The following is a 21,585-nucleotide window of genomic DNA, read 5'->3' as shown; positions in this document are numbered from 1 at the left end:
CATCCAACACATTTCACAGCAACTGGAAGAGTGTTTTCTGCCTGACCTTTGAGGATATGATATCTATGTACCAGAGGAGGCTCTGTATGCAATTAATCCTCACTCAGTTCTTGGCAGTCAAAACAGTCTCTTCTTTTCAGACTAAAACGAAGGACGGCATTGTGCCTTATAAATGGGCAGATTTGCTTTTGCTGTTGTATGGCACAATACATTGTTCACAGTTGTCAGAGGTGTGCAACGTGAAGAATTGGCTCCAAGGGTTTAAAGAAGTGTTTGCTGCATTCTCTGTAATTTCCCAGTTATTTTACATGTTGACTGCTGTGCCATATGGCTGAAATATCTTTCCAATAGCCATTAGCAGGTGGCCATTGGGATATGAAGGCAAACAAAACTTGTGAGACAAGTCTCTCAGACAGGGGGAAAAAAAAATAGAAAAGCACTTTACAAAAACAGAACTCGTGTTTACTAAGGGCACACTGGGAATAAGTTAATAATTAATAAATGAAAATTAATCTTCACGTTTCGCAGAGTTAAATGACCTGAAATCAGAGGGCAAGATTGATCCTACCGGTATTGTAGGAAACAAATTAACAAAATGCAACACAATTAACTCTAACTAGGAGGGGGCTAATTAGCTAGATTAGCACAGGAAAACTGTATAGGAATTAGCTGCTTCTACTAACCCCATTTCTGGTAGCGACATGCTATTGTTCTTGCTCTGTAAAGCCTATCTGAAGGACAGCCAAGCCCTACTGCAGAGAATGGGCTTCCCAGCTATCTCTGAGCCCCACTCTCCAACCCCTTCAGCAAAGCGGGAGCAGCTCCATATCGAGCAGGCTGCTATTTATCAAGAGAAGGAATACATAAAAACAAATAACACTCGCTCCACGAACGGCAAGTAAGTGAAGCAAAGCCAAACCTGCCAGATAGACAGGCAGCAAATTGCCAATCAATTTGGAGAATTGTGCAGTGTTGGGTTATTATCGTAGCTTTCTTTTTAAGGTGGTTGGGCTGGCCAAACAAAGATACAAAGGTTTTTTTTTTCTTTAAATACATGAGAACTAATATACCGGTTTCATCTGCAAAATAGTTTAAATGGCTCACACCACGGTCTGGTCAACACGAAAGATTTTCAAGGACAGCCGACAAAACATTCTCCACATAATCAGTTATGACAACTTACCTTCTGATTCCTTTGGTACTGTGTAAAAAATTGACTGAACGTCTTAACATTTCTTCATTCACCTTTGACAATACGGATAATTGATTCTTCTTTTTTTTTTAAGAGACATATAACACAACTTTTGACGGACAGCTTTGGACACTACTTTCCCGCTCTAGCAGTTATGCAGTTATGCATTTGCTGTAGAGCACTGCATGAAAGATGACACTTCATATATATTTTTACAGAAAAACAATAAGCAGGCATGCAGTTTATACACAGTGAAGCACATTACAAAAATATATATTTAAATATATTTCAGAAGGATTCTAGAATGTGTTGTGAAATGAATGACTTCATTACAAGAATGCTCATTGCGGACAGAAAAAAATTAAATAAAATGGATGCATGACAACATCCAAGATGGATCTGGTGCAGTGAGCCATCATCGCTATCTGATCAAAGTGCTCTGTTATCCATAACCTGACAGGCGCAAAACCAGGAGATCCGATAAGTATCTTCCATCTTCGGGGAAAATTGAGATAACAGTTGTGTCCTGTATGGTATTACACCCATACGCTCATGCACGTGCGCACACACTCAGCGTACAGCCTCTCTCCTACCTTTCTTCTAGCGATTCGGTGCGTTTTCTGAAGTACAGGGAAACTCATTAGTAAGACAGTACACTCTGCCTGTTAACAGGGGATCGGACGTCTGTGATCAGCCAGCTTTAGTTTAAACTGTAGCCAAAGCAAGTTCTAACAAACAAAACAAGGTTAAGAACCTCTTCCCTGGAGTTCCTGCTGCAGAGGTTCTTTTGTAGTTTTAATCTGGCTTTTGGATTTAGCACACCAGCTCACTGTGAGAAGCCTTGACATTGACACTGAAGATCCAAGGGATGAAAACAATCAAGTCATTCATTTTATCTAGTTCCTGACACCTTCCATTTTTTTCCAGCTACCTCACAGCACCAGAACCCAGTCCACGGGCAAGCTCCACAGGAATGCGGACATGTTTGTTTCGCTTCCCAAGGAGTGATTCACGAGGTGTTGAAGAATGACAGCATTTCGGTCAATGTATACTTTTTTCCCCCATTTAAGAAACATAAATTAGTATGTAAAGGGGATAAACAACAGGTACTAATCCACTGCCCGCATTCACTGGTATTCTTTAAAAGCAAAGAGACTTTTTACAGACCTTTACTGGGCTGACAGCAATCTCTTGCTCCATTTTGGCAGACACAGCATGAGGTCCTGTGTGCGCACAATTAGGAGACAGCCAGAAGTCCTGATTCCCCTTGTTAACTTCTGTTTCATTCTGGGAAGAACCAGGCTTTTGTATGAGAAGTATAATAGCATTATTGGACATCCAGACATTTTTGAGGCTGAGGTCACTAGTCATCAGTGCCTAGTGGCAAGTCTACCATCAGGCCTACAGACTCACCAAGCCATAGTTTATCCACGTTTCTATAGTGATCAGTAGCCAAGATTACGTGGCTCCCCCTGGAAGGGAGGCTAGTCCATTGCAGGGAGATTGTACACATTTATACAGCTGGATGTACTGATGTACAATCTGAGAAAAGAACCGTACTCCAGGGTACAACAGCAGACTGCAGTAGGGGTCTTGAACCCACCACCTCTTAGGGAGGAGGTCCAGAGCCCTAACCACTGCTGCCGCCTCGTCAATAATCAGCCCTCCCTCCACTCTGAATCAGACGCCTGTTTCCAGCTGTGTCGATCATATCAACTCTTATGCGAAGAGAGCAATTCCAGCCTCAAAGCAACAGCTTATGAAAAACAGATTTTAAAAGAATAGCCAAGACTTTTTTTTTTGTTTGGTCTACAAATTAAAACAGGTTCTACTTGTCCTGCTCCCCTTCCGAAGAGGTTAATTTGCACAGCACACTTCCTGCGAGACAGAAGCCAAGGCTCTACATGGGACTTTGCATCAATACCGATTTCCTGTTGAGTAATCCCTTTACAAAGCAACATTTCAAATGAATGGTTTTAACAAGGTCTGGTTTTCTTTTTGCTCAATGCCTTGTTTATGTTTTTGTTTTTGAAAAAAGAAAACTAAAACAAAACAGAACAACTGGATATGTGCTGAAGCAGGGAGGTGTTAGGGCCGAGAGAAAGCCAGAAATGGGAACAGTGAAGAGAGGAGAAGGGGGATGGAGTGAGTTGAAAATTCAGGGCACTTCAGCATTCTTACCTCTGATTGGTGTACCACCTGGTGAGGTAATTTGAATGCAAATAAGATTAGAGAGAAGCGTTAGTAAAAAGAGAGGAAAGACAGAAGAACAACAAAAGAAGGAGACTAGTTTTGAATACTTTTCTACGTCTTAAGTGAAAAAAATCATAAAACAAATTACAAAGAGAGGCTGATGCTCAGCAACAAGTTAAGAGTGACATTCCTCAGAGGTTAGTAAAGCATTCTGGGGCAGTGTTCCCAAGGGAGAGTTGGGGTGGGGTCTCAGTGTGGTCTTCCTACAGGTAAGCTAGGCTAGGGAATGCTCAGTACAAGAGAGTGAGTGATAGCCCACATGTTCATGCTTTTTTTTCCCCAAAAAATGTCCTGTCAATTAATAGGCAGAAGACTCTTCCTTTATTCTCGGCTATCTGAGGTGTGCTTAATCAAGTCTCTGTCAAGTTACCAGAAAAAAAATCAGAGCCCCTAATTTGGCAGGCTGCTAACACTGACAGTTGACCACAGTAACAAGAAAAAAGGAAAAGGCACATGTTTTTACTGAATAATGAAAGGCCTTACTCTCTCAGAAGCCCGGATCGTTAGCAGACTAACGAAATTTGAGGGCCACCATTTAATTTGTCAGCATTCCTTTAATATCCAAATCATGAATTAATGAGTTTGGAAACATTTTTAGATATACGCAATAGCTTTCAACTAACTGACATATTTTCAAACCAAAAAAAGGTCAACAGAGTACAACTCCATTTCAATTCTCTACTACATTCCTCAAACATGTTTTTCAAGTTGTTAGTAAAGGGAAACTTAAGCATATCCAGTCATATGTAAGCAGGATAGGGGGATGTGTTGGTGACTATACAGACAGAGAGGTCTGAATAATGCACCAATCACTTGCCACCCAGTTATAGGAATAGAAGAGCATAAGAAAGGGGGTTGAGAAAGGCAAACGTCTTTCAGCTGTGTGGCTTGTGGACTGCGCAAGACACAGCAGCTCACGGGACATTTTGTGCACTCCGAGAGTTGTCAGAAAGACCCCCAATCCAGAGAACCCCCCAATCCAGACACCCTCTCTTGAGATAATCCATGCTGATAATCCACGGCAGGGTGTAGCAAGTTGTTTTACCTCCCTGTGCAACAGAAGATCTTTTTTAAACAGGCTTGAATGCAATAGGTTTCAATAAAAAAAAACAGCAACTCTGTGAATTACTACATTTTCATAAATCCCCATATAGCCTGTTCTTAAAACATTCAAGCGATTTTTGTTGGGGGGGTTTAAAATGCATTGAGAAGAAGGTAGTGTCATTTTCCACAGGTGCACTTATGTCTTGGAGGCTTTCATTGCAGCAATGCTCAAAATCCATCAATAGAAAACAAGACATCTGATTGAGGCCTCTCCTTTCATACAGGTTCTTCTGACTCTATCTGACTTTCTATTTGCAGTGAATGCAAGTGCCTGCTTCTTCCATCTGAAGTGCCAAACCTCCTGCTGCCTAATAAGAGCACTGCACTTCTTGTACCTGCTTTGCCATCTTTGATCAAGAAAACCTGGTCCTAAAGCAGAACTGTTTTAAATGAAAGGATTCATTAGTTTGAGCATTTATCACCCTGCTGTTCCGCTTATTGCTGTTTTCATACAGGGCTTTGCTGCAAAGAAGACAAGAATCTTGTAACTGCAAATAATTTGCAAGGCTAAACAGTTCAATAACTTCCTCTGGTGACTGCAACAACAGTCTGGTTGGTATTGGGGTGTATCCTAGGACAAACACATTTAGAGATTCTAATTCCTATGTTTTTATCACTGCAGTACAGGTAACATTAATCTGTACAGAAATGGTAATCTCTTTCCTCTGCTTTTCATCCTCCCTGACTGAACCCGGGGCAGCAGAGAGCTGTGTGTATTTACCAGGCAGCCTTCGCTGTAAGCAATCGATAGCAACAGGGAGCAGAGCCTGTGCTTCAATAATATAAGCTGTAACTACTCCTTTCTTTTGTTTTAAAGGGCTTAAGCTTGGGTTTAACACAAAGAATACAAAGAAAATTTCTAGATGAACACAAAAAGGTCAATTCAAAATCAAAAGGGACTTTAATTGCACATTGAAAAAAAGAGTTCTACTTTGATATTTAGTATTTAACAAAAGACAGCCTGAAAACAAATTCAAACAATATATACAAATCTGCTACATGTCTAATTTACTTATAAAATACGGACTTTTTACATCAGTCACTAATTGTTGTATTCATGCAAATAAGGTCCTCAAGAGAATAATGAACGTTTTTAAAATGCCTTGCTCCAAATAAGGCATGCATCTGCAAATGCACAGCAGGAGGGGAAATCTCTGAAGATAGTGAAGCTGCAAATTAGGAGTGCTGTGCTGTAGTAATAGCAATAAAATCTGAGTTCATCTGAAACAACTATCACTGCAGCTGGAAGAATGGGCCTGTGGCCTTGCACAGCTGAAGAGGCTGAGGACATCAAAAGCTAGATTTATCATGAAGAGCTTTCATTCTTTTTTTTTCCTACTTTTCCTCTGAAAAACATTGGCATTTCTTTAAAGGCTTGGAGAAAGCCTACTGGTTAGAAGCACCCTGTCAGATTGTCTTTAAATCTTAACCATATGGCACTTAAAACACTCAGCCTTCTGTCTGGCAGAGGATGACTAATCAAGTGAGGTCTGTCCAAAGAGAGGTTTTAAAAGATCCTGGTTTACACCTGGCAGGAGTGTACAGGGGACTCGCAGGTATCGCAGATTCACTGTCCTGGACCCAGATTGCTTTTTTTGTGATCATCATTAAAGGGGTGAAGGCAGAAACCAGAGAGTTCTGAACAGAGAAAAGAACAAGCTCCAGAGATGATCACTGTCACCTTAGCTATCAGCAGACAAAATAAGACCGTTTTTTTTTCTTTCATAGAGGGGTGCTCTCTGAAAGGCCCACGTTCCTTTTCCTCTCAAACATAATAATAATCAGCAGGGCACTGTACTAGGTGCACAGACATCTTCAAGGCCACGCAGAAGTCGCGCAGTGTTATTCAGCTGCACAACTGTGCGACATGATTAGCGCAGTTAAAAAGTCTGCAGGCAAATTCAAACAGAACACCCATTTGCCTCAAGGACCAAGTTTAGTGCTTACTAACATTTCTTACAATAATTTGTTTTTTTTTGTTTTGTTTCCAGTTCCATGGATTTAATGTGTAGAGAGAGAGAGAGAGAGTGTGTGGTGATCTTTTTACCTGAGCGCAGCTGTTTGATTCTCCCATTGCTGCCAGCTATGTCTACAGGCAGGAAGTCTTTAAACCAGGAGATTTCGGGGTCAGGGTTCCCACTGGCGGCGCACAGCATAGTGGCTGTCCGCGTCCTCTCTACCACCTTCAGCTGAGGACCCATGTCAATGGTGGGGAACCCATGAGGTATCTGGTTCTCTGCAAAACAAAAACACGGAAGCCTGTTAAGCCTTCGCTCCTGGGCCTTTCTTCGCGGGGAGGTGCTGGAATAAAGACCCGGCTGGTAAATGAGAGTCAGGAGTGTGACCCCCCCCCGACCCCGCCGCTGCACAACTTGGCCACATCTGCAATTGCAAACACGGAGGCAGGGTATGTTGAATCACCTGTGTGCTCTTGCCTACAACAAAGTCATGGTAAAGACGAGCCTCAGTATATACTGTACATGTGTCTAACAAGTGAACAAGCAGCAGATGATTCCAGGTGAGCAAATGCATTAGTCTTAAAAAGCAATTTTAGATATTAGACATGTCTCAAGAATGCCCCAAAACCGACAAACATCACTTGTTTACTCAAGACTATTAGATTTTGAAATGTCATCCACATACACTTATCTCAGCAATAAGCTTCTTGCCACAAAAGCTCCTGCAATTTTCCTTATGCTGTGCATTACCATCCTACCTGAATTACAAGTTCTAAGTGCAGTAAAAGCCACCTCTCAAGTATATAGAAGTAAAATGAAGTCAGAGCCATGAATGCCTGCCATGTTGGTCTTAACTCTGTGCTGAGCCAGACAGGGAAATCTGACATCCTGATGAAACCATCCAGACTGTTTATTATGAACCCAGATCTTGAAATAAGTACAAGCAAATGTTAACACTTTTAACAGCCTATATACCACTGAAGACATTGAAAAGGCAAGGAGAAAGATCAAGTAATCACTAAAATACAAAAGAGAAGCCTGTACATTCAACAGTGTTGGTGCCTACGTGTGCACCCTTTGTAATGCCTTTGTAATGAAAGCACAATAATTTAACGAGAGCATTTGTCTTTGTGCTTGTACATAACACGTTCATTGACGAATCAGTGTTACCTGAACACTGGATACATAATGACACAATCCTTACACACTATATGCTGTAAATATCATAAAAGGGAATAGGAAGGAATCGAAGAGAAAAGGAATCTAATATATATAATAATAAAGCCAGCACACTTGTTCGAAGACAACTGGATTCAGGGAAGCAAACAATGACACTCCAAATTGTAGTCCTGTCAATAAAAATCCCTTGTGCTCTAGCGATGCACAAGTACAGGCCCTTCATTACTTTATGTATATGAGTGATTGTTTCCTCATGTCTTGTTTCCAGAGAGTGTCGAAACCAGACACGATAAGTTCTACGTCAAGACAGAGGTTTAAAATTACCATGAAAATAATGAGGAGCACTGACCGTGATAGACTTGTAACACATCCAAGCCGAGACAAGTATGTTTACAAAACTATTTCTCAGGGGTACAAAGAGTCTGTGACGTATAAGATATGAGGTGTACTGCATCACAAATCTAAAATAATCATGAAGGGGCTGGAACACACTGAGGCTGTGAGGTAAAATTTTGCAAAATAATTTCACTTCACACCAGCCCACCATACATGAACCACAATGAAAAAGTGATGCAGGACATAAATGGGTGATTTAAGCAAATGGAAACGGTGACAGCAATAGACTGTTGAGGCCTATTATGCTGAAAATTTTCCATAATCCATCCGAAGGGAAGGGAATATTGTAGTATCAGATATCGGTGTAGAAATGAAAAATGCTCTTGCTTATTTGTACACTTCTGGTAGAGGTCACGCTGGCTTCACAGTCACGGGAAGAAGAAAAATCCTTTTATCCTGTCCTTTTCTTTTGTATGGCAGTTGGGAGCATTCTGCAATTACATGGCCATCTGAACAGAGGCGAATGACCCAGTTAATTGTCCTAACCGAGTCAGGCTATCACCTCCGGGTCACTGCAATTTCCAAGCACAATCACAACACTGTGAAGCCATTGCCACCTTCATCCGCTGTTTATACCCAGCACATTTAGAAGGAAAGAGAGAGGAATCAAAAGCACATCGTCTTGCAGTCTGGAGCAGCCTACAAATTATGACAAGCTCCTTATCAGCGACGTGACTTTAATTAGCCACATTGTCAAAGCAAATCCTGCTTCAAATGCTCTGAGCCTGCAATCTTAGGATTTTCAATTTAATTTATCTTCTTCTCATAATAAATAATTAACCAGCTAAAATAATTAAAACAAATATATATACACACACACACACACACACACAAGGTGCTGCAAATGAAAGGAAGCCGGCAGTCGTGGGGAATGAAGTGGTAGCTCCTGGAGATCTTATTTAGATTGCAGTCACCCACGCTCCGAGTGGCGGTGATGGAGAAAGAAGAGGACATTCATCTGCGTTCAGAATTCTCCAGCGTGTCTCCAGTTTAACCCAGGGTCACAGCCCAGTGCGCTGCTCCTCCGCTGACGGATGACTGGATTCTGCAGCCATCCGCAAGTGCACCGGCAGGGCTGGGGGGGTCGCCGCGTGCCACAGCTCGGCGCCGGCCTGGCAAAAAACTCATTTTGCATCGGCTGCTCTTCCCCATTTATCTGGCCCGGCCGGCACGGCGCAGCAACCAGGGCAAAAACAGCTCGCACGCACGCACGCACACACACACACAGACAAAATAAAAAAAGAGATCTGTCCATTAGGTAGAGTCATCAAAGTGACAGGACATGAGGTGCTCTGAAGACTCCCCTGCTTCAGCACATTCAGACAAAACACTTGGTTTGCCCTTCAACAGAAACGGCCCCGGCTGAAGACTGCCACGAGAGGAAGGGACGTCGCAGAAACGGGGAACTGCCAGGAAAGGAAAAGTTTAAAGGAACCTGCAAAACAAAGTCCGCGTGGCACTGGAGCCGCATGCAGGGTGCAGTTCTGCCTCGCGCCCTGTGCTTCTGGGATGGGCTTCGTGTCTCTTGTCGGGAATAAGTGTCTGCCAGAGAATGGATGCAGTAGAAACGATGGGCTCAGTTTGATTCTTTGTGTGGCAGTGCCTTAACTGTAATATCCCAGAGAATCTATACCAACAATTACCCAGTAATACAACAGCGTTAGAAATCTTAGAACACTCAGGGGGGCTCGCAGACGTTTACAGCACCACTGTTCCTAGAGACCTCAATGAGAAGTGGGATAGTGCATGAGGTGCTCTGCTCACGCTGCTCAGAGAGCACATGCCACCACTGTAACCTTCTAGTTTTAAGCAAAGGGGGAAGCTGAGGGTGATTTAATTTGAATTTAAGATGGTAATACGCTCTCCAGTGGCCATTCCTCAACACCGCTCTTGTAGCACAGCATAGTCAACCTTGATTTATTTAGCCAAGGTGACACCTTTCACTCTGGAAAAGCATGCCAGGTAACCATGGCAACTGCACTGCTAGGGGAAAAGATGGAGGGAAGTTTAAGAACCAGATAAGTGATGTTGAAGGTGCCTGAGCACACCCTTTATTGTTTTTTTTTTCTGCATGCCCCACACGTAGATCATTCTGATACTAGATGATGGTACACTGACAGTTTTTAAAGGAGGAGTAGCAGTTTGCATAAAAGCCTTTGAGGTAAATGGCTTATACTAAACACTCCCAGTATCTTCCAAAGTCTGCAAAATCAGGCAATGACAGGCGAGCATTTAAAGATATATGATCATTTTGCACTTGCTTACTCAGTAAATACTAATAAGATGACATTGCCCTCTTTTCCCATTCCCTGCATGACACCACAGCTTTAACCTATAAAAAATGTAACGCTACCCAAAAATGAGTCAAATGATCAGACCCCCAGAGATGTCCAGAGTAAGGAATATTGTTTGAGGTTGTCCTGCTACGAGTCCCCCACCCTTCTATCTGTGCACAACTGGGTTTGCCACCGCAGCTCATCATCACTGGCACACAGCAGCAAAACCCTGAAAAAGCTCAGTTCCCTGTGGAACTCACACAGGTGGAAGAAATCTGACATTCTTAAGTACAGTGAAACTATAGATGAGGGCAAGAGGAGAACTAAACAGGGGATTCTTCCAGGTTTTATGCTTCACTGAGCATTTAAAAGGTGGTGTGTCGATGGAAAAGGGTATCAAAGACAGCAAAATCAACACGTTTACCTAAATCCTCCTGTGAGAGATTCTTAACTGTCTGGACTGCCCTAAAGACAGTGCCTGCGTCTTTCACAAGCTTGTCCCTGGAGCTGCCCAGGCAGAACAGGTGGAGTAATCTTCCACAGGGTTTCAGCAAGACCATCTTTCACCATTTCTGCGCGTGTTGCTGAGGCTGCCTAGTGGTCTGCGAGGGGGGATTTTGAGGTAGTGGTTGCAAGACTACTTATTCTATATTGCAGTCACACTGCAGGCATTCCAACGACGCAGTAATAACACCCAGAGAGAGCAGAGCAGAGATCTCCTGGGGAGTTATTATATGAGCCTGTGGTTGTACTGTATCGATACAGCAATCAGACGATAATTTAAAACTCTAGTTGCGTAGCTGTTTGAGATGTTCTGGGCTTATTTTTTTTTTCCCCAAGGAGTGAGCTCTAACAGTAGTAGCACCATTTTTTTTAAAAAAAGGTGTGCTGTATATTTAATTAAGACTTCATTCACAGACAATGCAGTACAGGCGGACAATCTGTTAAAGTAAAGCCCAAGCCACAGCTTTTAGCTAGACTTATTAAAAAGATACTCACTGCATGTCAGGCCCTGCCACTGTTTCCCTTAATGTGTGTTTGTACCTTTTACTGTTTCTATGGGCAAACCAGTTTGAGGAAAGAAGGCTGCTGGGTTTACCACATAGTCACTTCCGTAGTATAGTGGTCATCGCATCAGCCTCACACTCGAAAGATCCCCAGTTCGAATCCGGGTGGAAGGAAACAACCTTGTGAGGCTCTGTGGGTTAAGGATCGGCGCCTGTGGCTGGAAAGCTGCCAGTTCGTATCCCGCAGCCAGCAGAGGAATCCTACTTCGTTGGGCCCCTGAGCAAGGCCCTTCACCCCATCTGCTCCAGGGGCGCCATATAAATGACCCTGCGCTCTGACCCCAAGCCCTGTCTGTGTGTCTCATGGAGAGCAAGCTGGGGTCTGCAAAAAAGCCACATTCCTAATACAAGAAATTGTATATGGCCAATAAAGTGATCTTATCTTATCTATGGCTTTATCCTTACCAATTGTCATTTAGTATATGGCTGTAAGCACCTTCTCTGGAGGAAAAGGATACTTTTAAGGGGCAACAGGAGGAGCACTGAGGCCCTCAGCAGCGACACTGCAAGCTCACCGGCCCTTCTATCATCCAGGACAACCCAACAATGACTTGAGCACACCTTACTGGGGTGGCACAAAGCCGCGCCGTGCTGCCGTTTGACCACTGCGGCTCGGTCAGCTAGCAGAATAGCTGAGGGGGAAACTAGCAACTCCTGGGCGGCGGCAGCAGCAGCACCTCACCACGGCAAGCACTGTTACTGATCGAAAAACGCCTCTTTTTTATTTCAGAATTGTTTTTTATTATTCACAGTCATATTTTTGTCCTGTTATTTTCTCCACTGAACGGAATTTCTTTTCTCGAAGGCAGACCAGCCTCTTTCACGTGTAAACAAACCCGCAGGAGTGCCATGATGCACAGTTGGGCCGTTAGATTCCTTACAGTTTAATTCAACAGGGGACAATGGCTCCCGCAGGGTCACCCAGGTGGGGCTGCACTGGCGGCTGATGGCCTTTCCCTCCTATATGTGAAAGTGCTTTTAAGATCTTTTGGGATGAAAATCTATACAAATTCAAGGCTTTATTATTGCTATTCTCCATGAGGAAACCAAGCAGCATCAATGGGACTGAAATGTGATTTGACTAACACAGCTCGAGAACTGTCACTTTGTTACAAATGTGGACTGCTTTCTGTTGTTTCGTCTCTAAACCCTGTAGGAGGCAAGGGTTAAACAAGTCACGGCATTCAACTGCCACTTAAATATTTTAAAAGGAGAGAAAACAGACAAGAAATTTGATGGGAAGAAAAAAAAACCAGACTCTTCTGACCTCTAAAACAAAGGCTCTGACGGTCCGCATAGTCCGCATGCAATGAAGCAGCAAAATGTTATGCCTTTGTAAAAGCCTTTAAATGCGGTGGATCTTTTAAAACGAATTTCCATTGGAGGTCTTTGTTTATCCGGATGGGCAAATAAAGCATGTCATCTTACTTGTTTGCGGAGGATAAATGGGGGAAAAAAATCTAAAGTGGGAAACAATCACATCAGTGTGGAAATATACAGCTAACAAACTGCATTAGCCACATTCTTAACTGTAATGGAGCAATGACACTTTCAGTTGGGGAAAATAAATGAGAAATTTGCAGACATCCGATACAGGTTATTGAAGCACTCAGCCACTGTTATGGTATGTTGCCTTACTATCTCTTTGTGGGGCCATCTGCTGAACACAACTAGTGTACCGGCCATTTGGCTGTGCTGAAGGTTTTGTTTTTACTGGGGGGATTACCGACCCACCCACTTCATCCATACACAGACAAAATGCTCAATTTCCACCAAGATGTCATGCTGTCAGTCGAAGATGATTCAGGCTGTCTGGCAGGGTGCGCCAACATGTCTCGTAGACACGAGAACGTAGGTCTGCTTCAAGTGGCAGAAGCCTATTCAGCAGGTGCAACATGTCACAACAGCAGTGCACTGTCAAGACAAACAGACCTACTACACTCACGAAATCGATCGGCAAACTGTAACTACACTTCATACTGGTTGGTATCTCTAAACTACAGATGATCTTTTGTAAAAGACTGTCAAAACCTAAAAGCGAATTTAGTTTCACTGCCCTTACCAATATTTTTCTTCTTTGACCACTCTAGTGTCCTCACTAGTCACAGCACAGGTCCTCAATATAATTCACAGCATTTATAAAACCTAATAATTCACTGCACTAATGACAAATCTTTGCGGCAGGGAAGAAAAATGACAGAAACTGAACAGCTCTAAAACTACGCCCTTATTGCTGCTCAGCCTGACTCCGAGATTGATGCCTCTCACAGAAAGAAAGCAAGAAAGCTCGCCCAGCCTCGTCCCTGTTCAATGGCTCACCACACTGGCACTCGTACAGAGGCCTAGTTTGAATTTAAAAAACGTTCAGACATAGAGCTCATTGTTTTCTTGGCGCTGCAATGACAAGGTGTTTGGATGCATTCCTTCAGTAATTGGGCAGCCATCTTGTAAAATGGAAAGAAACACAAATGTTTGATATGAACTTAGGTCAGAACAAGCTGCCAGGCAAGTTCCCTTGGTGAGCCAATAAGTGATTAGGCTGGGAAACAAAGGGATCTCTGTTTATTTCTTGTGCAGCTTTACACGAAGAATGACAAGGTGAAACTGTGCGTCTTCTAACACCCCCCAGCTATTCTAATGAACCGTTCTTCTGCATAAGGGCTGATGTCTACAGACTGGCACCAACAAGACTTGTACTTCACTACTATTCTTTTTGAAACATCTGAGGATACCTCTTTAATTCAACTGGTAAACCATCTTCTTCCTCCGTACTGCACAACTATCTACCCTAGCAGAAGGGCTAGCAGCTGCTATGGAGGAAAATACAATTTATGTATTTTTATGTATAAATGAGAAAAAAAACTAATTTATTTGATCTTTTGTCCAACCAAATGTACAGCAGTACTTTCGTTGTGTCATAACTCAGTACATACCGAGCACCAACACCCAAGAGGAGCTCATTTCTCTGCCGATAATGCTAAATGAATCGTGTTCGGTGCCGAGAAGTGACACAGTCCTCCCCAACCCATACTTGACTGCAAGAGTTCTACCAAGTTCGTGAGTGACGAGGCGAGTCGGATTGACCTAGGCCATGATACATCATACTACACACTGCTAGCAGGTTACCAGAGAATTCCTCACTGGGAGGAATTATTCACAAATTTGTCTTAACGACATGACAACCTGTTAAAATGGATTAAACTGTTTTTGGAATGTTCTTGGACTGAACAATAGCTTCATCCATAAAGCTTTCACCCATGCTGGTGGCGCAACTTGCATGAGAGATTTAGACACTTGACGGCAATAATACTGGGATTAGTATTTCACCTCTTGTCCCCCTCTCTCTCTTCTGTTGTCAGAATGAAACGCTTGTACATACCTGTCAGATTTTTTAATCTGAAAAACGCACACAGACGAATGACTGTTCATTAGCACTATAGTTTGAAAGGCCCGCATGAATAATTGAATGACTATGCCCTGAGAAGGGCTCTGCGGCATGTTGAGTTCCATATCAACTGCAAAATTCAGTGATGCAGCCAACGAAAAGGGTAGACAATAAAAAAATATATTTTTTCTAATAATACAGGACAAAGTTATATGGAAGAACACGTGGATGAAAACGAGGCAGTAAATGCTAAGGTAGGTTTCATTACTGCTTTTTGGATTAGAAGTGCCTTATTCCTTTGACAGCAGTTCCCTCTGCTTTCAGCTAAATTGGACACCAAAAGCCTAAATTTAAGCAGCATTTTGGGCAGGTCAGAAGGTCTACAATTAACACGCGCCGAGAAGAAAGCATGCTCGAGTGTCAAGGTCTCGTGTCAGCTTTCCTGCAGTGCGCGAGCTCTGTCTTGAGGATGCTGCGCTTTAATTAATCACACATCTGTTGCCTTCTCCTGCCTCCTCTGCAGCGCCGCCCAAGCTGGCTGCCGGCGCGGCTGCGCAGACGGGCCGGGGTGAAAAAGCAGCTGCGCCGCTAAGTGAGAAGACGGGACCTTCGTTTCCAGTGACATTTAGAGAGGAGAGGCAAGGAAGCACCCCCACTTTAATCAAGGAGGGGGCACCCCCACCTTAAGAAGATCCTCCTCCATTTGCAAACCAAAGAGGGTGCAGTGTCCCAGCCTGACACACGCAAGCAACTCAGGAGGACTTTGCTTTTATTAATGGGGATCGGTGGACAGCAACATTACTTGGACCGTATAAGGAGACACTGAGGTCCAATACAGTGAGTACATAGTGTAGCACGAAACTACTACACACAGAGTAGCAGTCTGCAATAAATTTAACACAGATCCAGATGTTTTATTATGATTTTCTACAAAAAGCAAGTAACCAGAAATGGGATTGTAAAACAATTAGAAACTTTTCGTCTAGTCTGTTCCTGTATTCTGTGTCCCAGTTCTAAATACCAACACAATCACTTGTTTTCGTTTCATTTTACGCTCACTGAGAAGGAACATTTCTTATTGCATAATGTGCGACTATAACTCATTCGACTGCTGAAACCATCATACAAAATATGAATTCATCACACTTCATGCAAGACAACAGATTTTCAGACTCAGAAATTGTCTTTCTACAGAATGAAATGTCTGTTTAATTGCTGGCAGTAGTCCCACTGGAGAAGAAAAATTACTATGAAAAGAAACACCAATATTTCTATTCAAGATAAAGTATTTGATGACGCAGATAGAAAAAAATGAAAAAAGAGCATCAAAGGCATCTTTCTTCACAAGTGAAAGGCTGGTTTGGCATCTGAAGATATCTTGCAACACAGTAGATTAACAATGGAAGATTTTAACAGTGCAGTAGTTTCGATTCAGCATGATCAGATCACGCAGTGCCGAAACAAACCCACTGGAGCCTCTTATTCCAGCCATTCTCCTGCAGTTGCTCCCCTGTATTCTTGAGAACATCTCAGTGAGCTGCGAGCAGCTGAGAGGTATGACTCTGAAACCCACAGTGTCAGGTTCTATAGCCCTCAGGGTTTCACAAAGACCTGTTTTAAATCACCAGGCCTCTTCCCCTTAATTGTTTCTGTCAATTCTCTCCACCAGAACCAACTCTCGACCTTCACATATTTATATCAAGGATAATTGGTTTGTAGAATTATTAGCATTGCTAATTTCCCTCACACACTACAGCAACTTCAAGAGCCCCTAATACGTCTTTAATAGCTGCTATCTGAACCCCTAGCCTTTGAAGATTCTTATGTTTACCAGATGCTTCTGTGTGCAGTTTTAAAAAATCTCAAGACAGGTAAACCTAAGAAGGAGTATGTGAATGCATATATACATTTATCAGTGGTTTTGAAGGATCTTCTCCTGTGAATGCAATCAAACTCTTAGCATACTGCCATTTTGTCAAAAGCCTGTTCTTTTGATCGACTACTTTACTAAAAACTGAATGCTGCAGTGATTTTTTGTGTGCAGTGTGTAGCAGCCAAGCAAGGAGGTAAGTTTTAAATCTTGAAAGCCTAATAATCACAAAGCCAAAAAGATTATCACACAACATAACACGGAATAAGACAACTGGTCCACAGGGATGCCTTTATCCCTGCACAAAAGCAAGATGAGGCAGCAGGTGTCCCGTCTCGAGCACTAGATTTAAACCCTCTCCCACTACCACGTAAAGTTTTGAAAAATATTTGATAAAATATCAAAAAGAATGCACGCATAGCATATTAGTTAAGATATCGGCATGTATGGTATTCTCTGCTTCAAAACGCCTCTGGTTTGGAGCAGTAACTCTCCCATTTGCTTATCTAAACACAACGCATGAAACAGGTGTTGGCCCCGATCGCGCACATAGCTGACATTGCACCGAAGTAAGAAATGTCAGCAGCAATTTGTTCCATAAAACAATAAGAGCATTGTTCTCGGAGCTGTCGTATATCACGCAAGTGGTGGCTTATTCAGTGTAACATGACCAGCCTTATCAGATGAGCATGTTTACAGTAAAGAAAACAAGGGGCCGAAAGGAAGGCAGGTTCCCACTCGGAGAAGACACTGAGGAGGGCTGGGCTTGGCTTGGACTGGGCCTGGCTCGAGAGGAGCGAGGTCACAGTCACGCCAAGATCGAGGACAGCTCGATCGAGTGTTCTCCGAGACCGGGAGAGGAAAAAACAACTTGGATAACCTACAAAAACTTATGATTATGCAACAGATGCAGAAAAAAAGATTTCTCAATGTCATAAGAACATTACACAAACAGAATCATAAACAAGTCTTTATTAATAAAAAAAATAAAGAGCGAGCTAATTGCTTCTTTATCGGCCTTCCACATCCTTGTCCTCTGTCAGAGTACGTTCACAGGAGCAATAGGCCTGCAAGGCTGTTTCAAGCTTGTCGCTGAAGATAAACCCTTAGTGCAGATTACAGATAGTTAAGCACAGAATCTCTCTACTCCAGAAGCCCCAGCAACAAGGCTGAAACTGAATGCAATCAAATGACATGCCTCATCAAATGAAATAAATAAATCCAAATCCTCTGAACCCATCAGAAGAAATTCAAAACCGCTGGCTGCTGTCCTTATGGTAATTTCATAAGTTGCAGACTCAAGAATGCGTCCCGTATCTTTCATTCTATAATTTTTTTTTCTTTAAACGCAATAAAATCCTGCTTCCGAATGAAAGATATTTCTTTGTCCCCCCCCACCTGCCATGGCTGCTCTGCTGCTCATTCATACAGCAGAGCGAGCCCTGAGCTGGTGATATTTTCTCAGCTGAGTCCCCACAGCCCGTGTGCTCAGTGTTCCATTACCTACTCCCTCCGGTAGGAGACCTGGGAAAGAACTGTAATTGGTATCATTTTTTGAGGAGAGGCCAGGATTTCTTCTCTTTAAAGCGCATTTGTGCACCCTGCAGCCTCGCCGTTTATCATCCCCACTGAGGTGTTGCTGACAGTTTTAACAGAATATCTCCTTTAATGGCGAACAGGTAATGCCGTGCCCGAGAAGCCACGACACCGCCGACAGGCGCGGAAAAGACGAGTAGGGCTCTAGCTGCCAGCCGCTCTGCCAGACGGAAGCCCCTCCAGCTTAATACAGGCCAAGATCTGAACTGTTGTCCAGAGAGACTGTACATTTTGCACCTCTAACAAATAAAAAAAACAAACAGCTCACTGGTCAATCCTGCTGGCCTTTTCACAAAGAGGAAAGGAGAAGAAGGATCCATCGTATTCCCCAAGTAATGTCAGTCCTGCCATCTACACATCCCTCAAATCCTTTTTTTTTCTGGATTCACCCAGGAGGCCGACCAGTCTGTACCTTTGCTTAATTTGTTGAAAATAGTATTTTGTTTTTGCACACCATGGATTACGCAGCCCATTGCTTGCAAGAAGCACGAGCTTCTCTGCTGCGTTTCCTGGATGCCTAAGTCCGCACTAAGTTCACAGCGGGGCAGAAGGACCTGGAATACCGGAACTCTGCGTGGGGACATGCGGATCTCCACAGGGAGGAAACATGGGGTCTCAGAACCCAGGGGAAAGCTAGGGCTGCAGCTCCGAGACCCCACCAAGCGTGGGAGGAGGAGTCTAAGACACAGAGGCACGAGTGCCAGCCGCCTGCCTTGTCTAACTCCCGGGGAGAGCCGAGTGTGGCAGAGCTGCTGTGTGTCTAATCAAAGAAGAGGCTGACAGGGACCTGTCCGCTCTGTCCAATCACACAGCCAAGTCATGACAGCACGGCCACGAAAGGGACATGACAAGCACTGACGGTCTCTTCAGCCTCTTTTCCTCTCCATCCTAAACAAACTCCCTCTTATTTTCGCCTTGTACATTGGCGCACCTTCTGCCACCGTGCTCCACAGCTCACTCCCTGCCATTCCGAGAAATGCAAACCCCTTTTCTGTTTTTAAATCTACACTAAAGAGTTATCTGTTTATTCAGGCTAATGAGTGTTCGCCTGAGTGTTTTTCCTTTCTCAATTCCTTTTTTTTATTTTTATCTTTTATTTCTGTTCAATTTGCTGTTCAATGTTCCGTTTCTGTTCTGTTTATTACCCTGTTAATTGCCCCAAACACTGCTGGCACGCAAGCGCACTGAAATAAATCCCTGTTGTAATCAAGAGGAAACTTTTTTTTTATCCTTTAATAGAAAGACAGCCGTTACCTTAAGAATCATTCTGTCAGTGAAGTAAAATATGATTTTTCAACTCCCTGTGGTTTCCTGTGAGCGCAGCACAAGACCATTGGGCCTGTGAAGGATAAAGCTGACAGTGAGTTTGACACCATCAATCTATCTACCCTTCGCTTCCACTAGATGATGACTGGAGCCTCTGAAAAGACATATGCAAGACAGGAGAGCCATGCCTTTGCATGAAGGCCAAGGATACCAGCCAGTTGAAAATACCAGCTGGTGTCTTCAAGCCCTGGACCCCACTAACTGTGCAGGCTCAGCTTTTTGAGGCTGTGCTCCAGCCATTGCGTTCACTTCCAACCCCAGAAAATAAAGACCTTGGAAGATGCAGGTACCTGCTGCGCTACATGATGCATTACGATGCAGTGTGATGTACTATTGCGATAGCAGCAGCTGAAGGACCCCAGGCTACAGGAAAGTGGTCTTTTGCCCGTTGCACTATTACAGCAACAAACCATGGCACGTAATTCAAGTGGCTGCCTCTGTGTCTGCGTTATCTTCCTTATCCATTTTCCACTGTGCTACGTCGGTTACAGGTATGAATTTCAGCAGACACTCCGCCAACAAAGCAAACACTGATGTGAAGGCAAACAAAGGCCATCTGAGTGTCAGTATACACATTACAACTACCGAAGGAGGTCTAAGCCGGCTACGTGCAACAAACAACAGCAAAGTCCTCCTTATCGCAATCACAGCTGTTATTGCAAAATGCTTTCTAGAAGGGGAATTTTTTTTTTCAGCTCACCATTTCCATCTGAACCTGTCCCAGCTCCCATGTTTCAGGGTTATAAACAAACAGTGGGACTGATTACCTGTAAACCACTCTACAACGCACCCAAGCCCGCTAAGGAGAAACAAGCCCCCTCCACTGAAGGGGTGCCTTCTTCAAAACAAAACTAATCCTGCTGGGATATCGCAGATGTTTCGTTATGCAATCTCCATTAAAGGATAACTCCCAAATAATAATAGTAAACTTAGTATATGTTGGGTACTTATACATCAGAAAGAGAACAAAAATGATCCTTAAATTGGGTTTCCACCAACAGTTAACTAATTTCTTTCCAAAACTACACCATTTACAGACGGCTGCCTTCCACACTTCCCATGAAATGTGTCACCCAGATTCCCCTCCTCCCAGACCCCTTTTCACATTCCCATCCTCTTGTTCTCCCTACTGACGTCCTATCTCTGCTCTCTCCCTCATTCCCACACCCATCCTGAAGAGGCTCCACAGCCTAAATGTTCTTTTTTTCCCTTCTTTTAGCTTCCCAGCATGTAAATAACACCTTCCTGTTCATTTGCAGCTGCCCCACTCCAATATCTGCACTTGGCTGCAGTGTGTGCAATCAGGTATTTCTCATGTAGATCACACACACAAGGCCATTAGCTTATCCCTGGTTCTGAAGCATTAAGGCACCTTAACAGCAAAGGACTCCTCCTGGAATGCACTTCAGCCTGACAAATTCCAGCTGAGTTCTATTTACAGACAGAGATGGTGGACAAACTGTTTCAAAAAGATTAAGAACATTAAACAAGCCTTCAATTTATAGAACCCACCATAACATTTCTTTTGCAGGCTAGTGAGTATAACTCAGCTTTTCAGTTACACCGCTGAATTCTGCCAGAGTTTTTTCAAACAACCTTCAGAGACCAGTTTTTTATCTTCAGGTATGGAAGGGCTCTTGCATCACCGCAAGGTACTGGCCCCTGTTCACAGCCATCAGCTTCTGAAAACAACTGGCCCTAGATATGCTACACAAACAAGCTCTATTTACTGGTGCAGCTCCGCCCTCAGGTTGTTTTTGCAGTCAGACCTCAACACGCCCGGCGTCTGCTACTCAATCATCCCTCAAGGGGTGAGGAAACCGAGACGAGCAAATATGGAGCACACTCCAGTACCCCACCAAAATACCTTAGACTGCGAGAGAGAATATTATATAAACAAACAAGACTGTTGTGGTTTCACTGACTGAAACCTGGAAAAAAAAACATTCCAATGCCTCTGAAAGAACGCAGCCCCATTAGTTG

The 21,585-nt window shown here is 43.4% G+C and overlaps 1 protein-coding gene across 3 annotated transcripts in view; it reads right to left on the bottom strand.

The window, feature by feature from the left end:
- The window catches only part of LOC148823307 (receptor-type tyrosine-protein phosphatase F), a 172,716-nt gene that overhangs the window by 86,113 nt on the left and 65,018 nt on the right, over nt 1–21,585 (bottom strand). For all 3 annotated transcript variants that reach the window (XM_088927020.1, XM_088927021.1, XM_088927022.1), the window contains exon 5: nt 6,597–6,785. In XM_088927020.1, coding sequence (XP_088783146.1) covers nt 6,597–6,785 — 189 coding nt within the window. The remainder of the gene's footprint in view (nt 1–6,596; nt 6,786–21,585) is intronic.

This window comes from Atractosteus spatula, chromosome 11 (assembly GCF_055471065.1).
Source record: "Atractosteus spatula isolate fAtrSpa1 chromosome 11, fAtrSpa1.hap1, whole genome shotgun sequence".
Lineage (NCBI taxonomy): Eukaryota > Metazoa > Chordata > Actinopteri > Semionotiformes > Lepisosteidae > Atractosteus > Atractosteus spatula.
This window is presented reverse-complemented; position numbering and strand designations above follow the sequence as displayed.